This window comes from Priapulus caudatus, unplaced genomic scaffold, assembly GCF_000485595.1.
Source record: "Priapulus caudatus unplaced genomic scaffold, Priapulus_caudatus-5.0.1 Scaffold1176, whole genome shotgun sequence".
NCBI classification, from domain to species: domain Eukaryota; kingdom Metazoa; phylum Priapulida; class Priapulimorpha; order Priapulimorphida; family Priapulidae; genus Priapulus; species Priapulus caudatus.
Window position 1 is genome coordinate 35,849 of NW_014578237.1, and position 11,744 is coordinate 47,592.

The window sequence follows — 11,744 nt, forward strand, 5'->3', positions numbered from 1 at the left end:
GGCGAACTTTTAAACATTAATTACTTTTCCAAGTGATATATATATACAATATATATATATATATATATATAGTTTATTATCCATATTAAAATATGAGCTCCTCTTACATATTTACATACATCCCATACATCCATTTATGGATATGGGCTCTCAATACAACACAATCCACGCCATGTTTGATGACCGAACGACATCTGTGATCCCTCACCTCTCGTTCCTCCAGGACCCTCTACGAGGAAGAGACGCGGAACTGGCCATGCGTGGCAGGGGGCGCCAGCATAGGCGGCGACGATCGATGCTTCACGTCGTACTTCCACGCGCTCATGGAAGTGTCGCTAGCGATCGCTGAGGTGACGTCTCCCATCACGCCACTCAGCGTCGTCACAAGCATGTCAGGGAGTAGCCGTGAGTACATGCCGCCGCGCGATCCACCACTGATGCTGTATATAGCTTCCACCGCGCACAGTGATACTGTCCGTCTGTAGACGGATTTCTGTCTTGTGAAAAATTCTTAAAATATTTTTTTTCGAATTAAAAAAAAATTTAACAATTTAAAATTAGTATATGCCCCGAGCGATCCACCACTGTTACTGTATATATAGCATCTACTACGCATCTACTGTGCAGGTTCCTGCATATAGGGTATTCCCGTCCAGTAATACAGTATCTCTACGTAATGTATATCTCCTTATCACGTACTCCCTGATATAATGTTTATATATAATGTTGAATGATAATGATACTATGATATATATATATATGAGAAAGTGGAATGGGATGGGTCCGGTCCCAGTTTCTAGGTGAAATAATTTCCCAATTGCCTGTTCATTAAAATCATGCCTATTAATTTTCGCATTTCTCGCATCCAAGTTTGACTTCTATTCCTGAATCACGAACACTTCACCCGGTATTTCTCGGTTCCCTTAAAATTAAAATGGACCGATCCCACATCCCGGAAAAAAATAACCATCCCTCCTCGTCTAACGTGATGATGATATAGATTCAATGTAGCGTGTGTTGTCTTATCGTCGTTAGCCGCACCCACCAGCCCCTTGATTGAGAAGCGCAAGAAGCTGAAGGCAAAGAGACCCGTGCCTCGACAGAGAACCAGCGCCACGACACCTCGCAAGTTTGAGACGAGCGAAGGTGCGTGAGTCACGTGACGCGTCAGCGTTGTAGCCGACGGAAGCATCGCTATAGTTCCGCGGTGAGTTGTCATTGTCATCATTGTTTGTCGTCGTCATCATCGTTGTCGTTGTCGTCATCATCAACAACGTAATTCTCTGCAGTTTCGCTGATTAATATATAGCCAATAGATCCCACAAAGGTTTGGAAAAGTTTTGTTTGTCTTGTTTCTAAGTGTCTGTTTCTATTGCATGGTTGTCGTTTTCATCACGACATTGTGTATAAACGACTAACGCTCCGCATGCATTCGCGTTGCAGGTATGGCGGTTGTTATTCAGAATCCCGGCTCTACGGTGCTGCCACCTTTTGCCGTGCGCGGCATGCTAAGGATGTTCGGACTCACGGGCGTCGTCCTTGACGTTGACACGGTAACAGCATCCCCCTTCCTGGCGTGCGTTGCCATGACAACAGAGCACTTCTCCTCGTCCGCTCGTTATACTGTTGTTTGTCACGGGTTTTAATCCATGGAGTTAGCCCCCTAGCTATTTTACTTTAGTATGTAACTTTTAGTGAAAGCAATCGCTTTCCAGAGTGAATCGAGGAATGCAGTATGGCAAAGCGAAATGCGACGGTGTGCTAAACCTAGCGCCACCTGGTGGTTTTGTATTTTCTTTCACGCAGCAACACGAGCTGGTGCAGGTGGAAGCGTACCTGCGCAGCGACGGTGTGCTCGTCCGCTATTGGTTCCCGCTGCACATGCTGGAGCGCCCCCAGCAGGGACATCGGCGAACTACGGTCACCGGGTCACAGGTGCTTGACGTGTCGAACATCAACATACACAGGTGAGCGCGGGAAACAATAGAACGTTCACAGGTCAGCACGGGAAACAATAGAATGTACACAGGTCAGGACGGGAAACAATACAACGTTTAGAGATGGTTGCGATGTGCTCCCAATATCAACTATAATAATAATACGTACACATTTACATTTATATATAATCTATGCGTATGTATAAATGATATATGTAGGTAGTATTACTATCGGTGGTTTCTCTACTAACGTAGCACCCCTGCAACCAGTGTTAGTGAGATTATGATCAATAATTTCGCTTCGTAATCTATGTGTATATATAAATGATATACGCAGGTGGTATTGCTATCAGTGAAGTATTCACTAATCTTCTTAAACTATTTCGGTGTCATGCCCCCTCGAGTCTTTATCACAAAATTTCAAATTATTAACCCGTGACTAAATTTTCTTATGTTTTTGGTAAGTTTCATTCCCCCCAAAATAATTTCATTAACCCTTTGGTGAACCATTCACCAGCTTAAGAAGCACTGCACTAACGTAGGCCCCCCCCCCTTCCTACAATAAGTGTTAGTGAGATTGTGATGACTCGTTCGTTGCTAGGGAGCTGCTTGGCTGTGAAGCGGACCTCGCGCGGATGTACTGCCGTAGCGCCCTCCTACAGCTGATTGAACAATGCAGCACCCCACAGCCGCCACAAGTCTGTGACATCGTCGGCTTCGCGGCGACGATGGCCGCCAGCACGTCGCTGCTACAGGTGCGCCCTCTATACGATGCAGCATTGTGTGGTTATCACAATCACGAAGCTACGCACATAAAATATTTATTGTTACTGTTTGTCTGTATTGAATCAGCATCAGTGACATCTAGCAGCAATTATTGAAAATTTTAATAAATGTTTAATGAACATAAGATATGATTTCAATAAGTTGATCAAATCATTTAGATTTGATGCAACGTTTTGTCAAAATACCCTACAGCACAGATTTAATCATTGCTCAACGTTGAATTAGTATAGGATCTCATTTTAACGAGCAGTAGATTGACCGGGCGATGCCGCGTTTCTTCTAGGAGCTCCATGTTGAGAATCTGCAGCTGCTGTCAAACGAACTGCTGATCACTGCACAGCCCGCCGGCCCGCTCACATGCTGCTCCCTGGTGGCGTCGCCATCGCTGCGACAGACGCTCGCGCGACACTCGTGTTCGGCTAGCGATGTGTTTTACGGTGATCAGCGCCGCCTGAAGAGGGAGTTGGAGGCAGTGATCGAGCGTGTGGCGGGACAGGGGGAGCAGTGCCTCATCGAACTCACCAACAACATCTGCGTGTGCCTGCAGGTGCGTGCAGCGCGTGTGAAGTAACACTCCCTATGCCTCGTGTGTCCCTATGTGAATAGATCATTGATTAGATTAACGTGATTAAGTCACCGTAAATAGTTAAAGTAAAATAATTATGTCCACTTTTTCACAAAATGTAAGTGATTCTGTTCACTTTTTATGGTTAAATTGCTACAATATACTTCCTTTCTTTTTCCTTTCTTATTATACTTGCTCTGACATTAGACCATTGATCAGATTAATGGTTTTTATCGCAAAAACACATAACACATATTTTTAATCAGAACATCTGTAGTAGTGACGCACGTCGCTTACCACGCTTCTACGTTCTGCCACCGTGTGGCGCTGACGTCGGCTCTGCTTCTCTGCAGATTGCGCCGGAGGATTTTCCGAGCGAGGAGATGCCGGTGACGGAGGGGAAGCTGGCGACGGACGTGAGCATCCTCGGCGCATCCTTCCTCATCGTCTCCTGCTTGCGCGACCCGAAGACTGCCACCAGCAACGAGTACGTGCCACCGCAAACACACGCGCAGTCACATACGCACAACACGCGCGCACACACACGTACACACGCACGCGCACACAAGACAGCTACCAGCAACGAGTTTATGGCCCGCCAACATGCGCATGTTCCCCGTCACGCACTAGCGCACACGCACGGGCACGCACGCACGTGCATGGACGAGCACACACTATAATATAGAGAGAGTCGACCTTGCTACGACATGCATTGTACAAAAACAGCCAGAGCAAGCATTCATATCTACAAGTCATCAAGCTTTCACACAACGTCATGGAACATTTACAGCGCACCACTGCTACAGGTTCCACCAGCGCAACTCGATACGGACTGATAGCACAACATACAGCAGCGACATGACATTTGACAGGCACCATGTCTACATCAGCCATGTTATACAAGCTGTTGTTTGTCCCAGCGATATTTTGACATTTCCGATAGGACACTAGTTCAACAAGGCGATTTACATGACATGACATTTTACCCCAGCCAGTGCGACTAGTCCAGTCGACCACATCTATACTACAACAACATTTTACAGCCCATGGCTACATGCAACCAACGATTCATGCTACACACAGCGCTATTTTACTTAACATAAGTGACTTTTATCAAGCTTTGACTAAGTGAGAACAGACACACATCCCACACAATTGGCCTACATCAGCAAACTACAATTCATGGCTATTCGCCTAGACGGCTGAATCGAGGAATCAGATGCAGTATAGGGGCAGATTATATACAGCGCGGCGACTTTGAACTATTTTACAATGCGAGCGGTGGTGCCTAAACAGCACCATTGGCGATTACAATCAGCCAGGGGGCACCCCACATCTATTAGCACAAACCCACATTACACGGGACATGACATACACACCATGGCTACAATCACACCACATCTATTACTATCAGCAACATTTACACGACATGGACATTTAACCACCATCGCTACTATCACACCACATCATAACTACGACAACATTACAGACATGACATTACAACACCCATGCTACATGCCCAGCCACAGTGCCATATAGCACAAACATTACACACCATGCTACATCACAACCACATTCAATGACTACACAACATGTACACGACATGACATTACACCCACCATTGCTACATCACACGCACATCATACTACACAACAATTACACACCAGTCATGACATTACACAACGCATGCTACATCACACCACATCATACTACCAGCAACATTACACGACATGAGATTACAACACCATACTACATCACACGCACATCATACTGGGCACACACATTACATGAACATGACATTACACACCATGGCTACATCACACAACATTACACACCAATCTCGCTACATCACACAACATTACACACCATGCTACGCATCACATCCGCACATCAATACTACACACAGACATTACACGACATGACCATTCACAGCCATGTTCTACAATCAGCATTGTGTCGCACATCGAATACTAACACAATCATTTACAGAAATGACATTAACACCATGGCGACATACACCGCATCATATAGCACAGACTATTACATCGACATGGCTAGCATCAACACCAATCATACTACAGCACACAAGGCGGTATAAATGCCATTCACCGATAATAAACTCACGCTGGGCGGACAACTTACTAGCGATCTTCCGTCGGCTACAACGCTGAGCTGGCTCACGTGACTCACGCACCTTCGCTTCGGTACCTCAAACTGCGAGTGTGTCCGTGGCGCTGGTTTCTGGCTTCGAGCGCACGGTCTCATTGCCTCAGCTCTAGGCGCTCTCAGATCAAGGGGCTGGGTGGCGTGGGGTGCGGCTGGAACGACAGATAAGACAACCATTCCGCGCTACATTGAATGCTAATCATCATTCACGTTAGACGAGGAGGGATGGTTAGTTTTTTTCCGGTGTGGTATCGGTCCATTTTAATTTAAGGGCACCGAGAAATACCCGGCTGAAGTGTTCGTGATTCAGCGAATAGCAGTCAAACTTGGATGCGAGAAATGCGAAAAATTAATGAGGGGGGCGGCTCGGGGCGGGATGCCCCCCGGAGCATGATTTTAATGAAAGTCAGGCCAAATTGGAATATCTGCACGCTAGAAACGGATCGGGACCATCCCATTCCAGCTTCTCATATATATAGTATATCATAGTATCATTATCAGATCAAACATTATATATCAACACTTATTATCAGGGAGTAGCGTGATAAGGAGATTACATTCCGTAAGATACTGTATTACTGACGGGAATAACCTATATGGCAGGAACCTCACAGTAGAGCTGCGTATAGATGCTATACTATACAGTAAAGTGGATGGATCGCTCGCTCCGGCCATATTACTAATTTAAATTGTTAAATTTTTTTTATTCGAAAAAATATTTTAAGAATTTTTCACAAGACAGAAATGCCGTCTACAGACGGACAGTATCACTGTGACGCGTGGAAGCTAATATACACATCAGTGGTCGGATCGCGCGGTGGCGGGCATGTACTCCCGCTACTGCCACTTACATGCTTGTGAGACGCTGAGTGGCGTGATGGAGACGGTCACCTCAGGGCGATGCGCTTAGTCAGACACCTCCAGAGCGCCGGTGGAAGTACGTAAACGTGAAGCTCGATCGTCGCCGCGCTATGCTGGCGCCCCCTGCCACGCAGGCCAGTTCCGCTCTCTTCCTCGTAGCCGGCCTGGAGGAACGAGTAGTGACGGGATCATCAGATGTAGGTTGCGGTCATCAAACATGGCGTGGATGTGTGTATCCGAGAGCCCATATCATAAATGGATGTATGGGATGATGTCAATTATGTAAAGGCAGCGCATATTTTAATATGGATATAAACTATATTATACAGTATTATTATAAAAATATTACAAGTTGTAAAAAAAATAAAATTTATAAATCTAAATCACTTGGAAAGTATTAAAATGTTAAAAAGTTCTGCCGTTTGAAAGTAAAAAGTTCTTATGCAGAGAGAGAGAGAGAGAGAGAGAGAGAGAGAGAGAGAGAGAGAGAGAGAGAGAGAGAGAGAGAGAGAGAGAGAAGAGAGAGAGAGAAGAGAGAGAGAGAGAGAGAGAGAGAGGAGAGAGAGAAGAGAGAGAGAGAGAGTGAGAAGACGAGAGAGAGAAAGAGAAGAGGAAGGAGAGAGAGAGACGAGAAAACGTGAGAGGGCAGCGAAAGAGGTAAGAAGAGAGAACGCAAGATTAAAGCCGTGTAGAAAATAGAGAGGGTGAGACGACATAAATACCTGAGTTCAGCATGCAAGAAAGCTGTAATCAGGCAGTGACATGAGGGACTCACGATCAAGAACGTCAGCTGTGGACTAGAGATGCCTGATAGGCGAGCGGTTCCCCCGCCTGACTGATCTGCTCCGCTCTCCAAAGACAGCACAACATGAGCGTCTCAGCACCTCTGCCAGCACATGGCTAGAGTAACTCTCCTGCAAGCACAGGGTAATGATGAACTCAAGCACGGCTAGCTCTGCCTTTATAGTAGTATAACATATTTGAGATGTACATATATATATTGAGTGCATATCATATAATATATATATATTATAGTATCAGAGATAGAAGTGAGGAAGAGAATTAGAGAGTGAAAGAAGAAAGAGAGAGGCAGGGACAGGGAGAAGAGAGAGAGAGCTGAGAGAGAGAGAGATAGATAGATCGGTAGATGGATGGATGGATGGATAAGATGGGAGTGAGTACATGGATAGAAATAGTAGTTAGGTAGCCAACTTGCTATATAAGTTGGGACACAAGACTTTCATAGTGTTAACCCCTTCTGATATGAACCCCAACAAACCGATACAATGTCGTGTCTATATTCTCTGCCCAGTGGCTTTCTAAGGGGCCGACAATGGAGGGGCACAATGCCAGATGCTCATCGTACACTGCCGTAGAGGTCAGAGTCACCGGTTACGCCTTCACGCATGGGCGGGCGACGTCGTTCGGCACAAGAAGAAAATCCGATCAGCAAGTCGCTGACGAGTGCGACAGCACATGGCCAGAATGCAGGCCACAGCCGGCGTCTTGCTTGTGCGGTGGCACACAGAGACCGGCAGTAAGCGAGCACCAGGGGAAACTGGGAGGCGCACACCATTATCGACCGAGGATGCACCTAAGAAAATCCATGTAAATCATATATATATAATATATTAATGTAAGCGAGCACGGCAGGGGGAACTGGGAGGCACGCCAATGATGACCGAGGGACCGCACCTCGAGATAGAACCATGTAAAGCATACATGATAATAACACATCACATATATATATAATATATAAGAGTACATAATGAGAGAATGAGTAGACACGTTTTAACAGGGCATTTGCATAGTTTTCGAACTTGTAATATTCTAGTCAATTATGTGAAATAAATATATTCATGACTTTATTGTTTCTGTCTATGATTCTCCTAATGCCTATGACACCAAGCCTAATTTACCCTGAAAATCGTGTGTTCTTTGCAAAAAAATTCTTTTGGAATACGAGCACGGTTTGCACAGTTTCACAAATGAGCGGGCATGTTTTCGGCGCAAGTTCATTATGGATAGTGTCTTTTGTCTATGACGGAATGCTGGGGCTGCCTTAGGGGAGATTAAGGCATGAATATGTATTCAGCGTGAGCGTTTGCCAGCCCGTGCTAAAAATCAATGTGTGGGCTGCACTGGCGGAGCTAGCAGCTGATTTTAGTGTGTTGCGCATCGTCGTTCCGATGAAATCGAAGCGAAACAATGGCTGTTACTTTGCCTTACTAATATCCACAACAGCCCCCAGCGATCCCGTATACAACCTGGTGCTCGCGCCGCCGGCATATCAACATGAGCACGAAATACACTGCCTCATTTGAAAACGTGTCGTATTCAAAAAACTTTTTGAAGAACTACATACGATTTTCAGGTAAATGGTGGTGTCATATGATTAAGAGGAGAATCATAAGACGAAAAAAGGTGAACGTTTGAATATATTTTATTCAGAGCTCATATTGATAGGAATATTTACAAGTTGAAACTATGGCAAAATGCTGTTAAAACGTGGTCAATACTCTTTTCTCTATTATTACTCTTATATATATAAATAGGATCAACAAGAGCCGCAGAGCGTCTGGCTCATCTGAGGTCTGTCTTGCTACCGGTTTATAAACGTAACATTAAGTGTGCGTAAGTGCACTTGTTAGGCGCAGATATCAGATAGCGCAGTTTGTTACACATCCATTTTTAGCAACTTCTGCATTCTGCATACCTGCCAAATGCCCTTGGTTGGAGTACAAATCGCGCGTGCCTGCAACGTCCTGTTTATGGTGCATTGTGACCCTAACCCTTATCGCTATTAAAACAAAAAATGTTGTAAAAATATTTGTTGTTATTAAATGTTGTAATAAACTGTAAAATATTTGCATATAATGGGAAAAATAGTTAAATGGATAAAGATAGAAAAATCCAGAAAACAGGTAAATAATTAAAAATCAATGGGATTCGATCGCAGACGACCTTTGAGGCCGTGATGCGCTGTGCTGTACGTCGTTCGGTACTATGAGGCCTTATTGGGTATATCTAGATTATGGAGTGTGCATGAATATGAACAACACTGTGACGTCATTGAGGCAGTTCAGGAATCCATGTTCTAACCCTGCCTCTTGAGGTCAAAAGGTATCAGACACTTACTCTCCGGCAGCGTCAGCGGAAAGGCACATTTCATGGTGCCTTTCAATAAAGTGATAAAGATGGTAAGTCAGCGCTGAAACAAAAATTTTTACTCTGTCCATTAGGCCATGTCTTGCAGAACAATGTCTGTATGATCTGACCTTATCCACCACTGCCCCGTTTGACCTGTGACCGTCCAATTTCGCAGTGGTGATGGGTTTCCTGCCATCACACTCTCCACGAATAGTTAAAGCATCTAGGTCGAGCCGTTAGATTTTGTGGCCGCAATTCCGTTATTTCCGTCGCTATACCTTAAGTTAAGGGAAATATTCCCATTCCGTTTACACAATCTTACCTTTGCCCCTTGACCCCCCGCAGAATTTGTCATCCGAGTCCTTTCACTAGAATTCCCCCCGACGACCCCCGAATATCGTGACCGTACGTCCGGGCCGGTTATAGATTGTGGCCCAACTGTTGACGGACGACGCACGACGCACGATCATGGCGGATTCTACCACCACTGCATGCTGATTCGTCAGATGAGCTAATAATAAACAAATAAGCTGATAATACTATATATTAGCATATAATATATATATATATGAAGCCTTTACACTGTATTCACTGTATACACATTACTCTGTCATTAATACTGTGTCCTGGCATATAAGTGGCTTTTATACAGGTTTGACTGCATAATAAATAATAATGAGTAATGAATAATCAACAGTAACACGTGGGCATTGCCTGTTGGTAGTGCGACTAAGGATTTCTGGCAAAGTCGCGATTCCAAAAACTGTCGGGCGATTCACGAGAGATCGTGGAGCGTACGCTGGGAGGGGAAGCTCCTCGCGCATGTGTACCGTGAGCGTACCTGGGAAGGGGAAGCTCCGCGCCGCGTGACCGTGCAGGCGTTACCGGTGAGGGAATGCTCGCCGGCGGCGTTGACCCGTGAGCGTACCACTGGGGAGGTGGGAAGCTCCCGCGCGTGACCGTTGAGCGTGTAACCTGGGGCAGGGGAAGTCTCTCGCGCGTTGACGCCGGAGCGTCCTGGGGAGGGTGTGAAGCTCCCCCGGCTCAGGCCCGTGAGCTGTACCGGGGAGGTGGAAGCTCTCCTGCTGCGTTGACCGTGTAGCGTTACCGTCGTGGAGGGGGCATAGACTTCTCGCCGGCGTGACCGTTGGCCGTACATTGGGGAGGTGGAATGCTCCCGGCAGCGTAGATCTCTGTGTGAAGTACCTGGGAGGGGTGAATGCTCCCTCGCTGACCGGTAGCCGATTACATCTGGGAGGGTAGAAGCTCCCGCGCGTGTGACCGTGACGTATCTCTGGGGATGGGGTATATTCTCCCGATTGCGAGTTGACCGTAAGCGGTACTTCTGGGAAGGGGATAGCTTCTCCGTGGCTGACATTGACCAGTGGAGCGTTACTCTGGAGGGGAAATCTCTCCCTGCTGCATGCAAGGAACGTATCCGCTGGGAGGGGAAGCTCCCAGCGCGTTACGCGCTGAAGTGAGCTACCTGGGAGGGGGAAGCCGCGCGCGTTTGACGCGTGAGGCGTACAGACTTGTGGTGAGGGGCGTGAATGCTTACCACGCGCTTGACCGTTGAGCGTACACCACTCTGCGGAAGGGAAGCTCCCCCTGTGACTCGGGTTGAGCGTACCTTGGGGATGGGAAATGCTCCGCGCGTGATCCGGTGGAGCGTAGCCTTGTGGAGGGTGAATCTTCCGCGGGACGTTGAGCTGCGTATCATCTGGGAGGGGGAACTCCCTGCGCGGTGACCTGTTGAAGCGTTACCTTGGTGGAGGGGAAGCTCCGAGCCGCGAGACCGTGATGAGTGTACCTGGGGAGGGGTAAGCTTCCGCGCGTGACGCAGTGAGCGAGTCCTGGGGAGGGGAAGGCTCCGCGCGTGACGTGACGTACCTAGGGGAGGGGAAGGCTCCTGCGCGCTAACAGTGCAGCAGAAAGTTATCAGACGGATGCGCATCGACGGCTGGGTACTGGGTTGGCCTGATGGCATACTATGACTGTGTCAGCACATCGTTGGTAGCAGACAGACCTCCGCCGCATATCCTGGCCCGTGCTTGTTGACCTAAGCAGTCGACTGTATCGGGCATAGACCCTCGCCACGGCGCCTTCACGCCCTGCAAAGCATATTCAATTTATCTTTATTAATTATTTATTATATATATACCTGATAATATGATATATATATAATATAATTATAATTTAATTATTTATTTATATATATTTATATTATTTAATGTATTTATTAATTATATTCTATTATTATTATGACCTCGTAAGATTGT

General features: G+C 46.4%; 1 protein-coding gene across 1 annotated transcript in view; it reads left to right on the top strand.

Moving 5' to 3' along the window:
• Window positions 1–11,744, top strand: part of LOC106815692 (probable E3 ubiquitin-protein ligase HECTD4) — a 53,152-nt gene that overhangs the window by 28,552 nt on the left and 12,856 nt on the right. Inside the window, 6 exon segments of the mRNA XM_014820195.1 lie at window positions 1,444–1,553; window positions 1,807–1,967; window positions 2,539–2,692; window positions 3,007–3,270; window positions 3,642–3,787; window positions 9,464–9,515. Coding sequence (XP_014675681.1) covers window positions 1,444–1,553; window positions 1,807–1,967; window positions 2,539–2,692; window positions 3,007–3,270; window positions 3,642–3,787; window positions 9,464–9,515 — 887 coding nt within the window.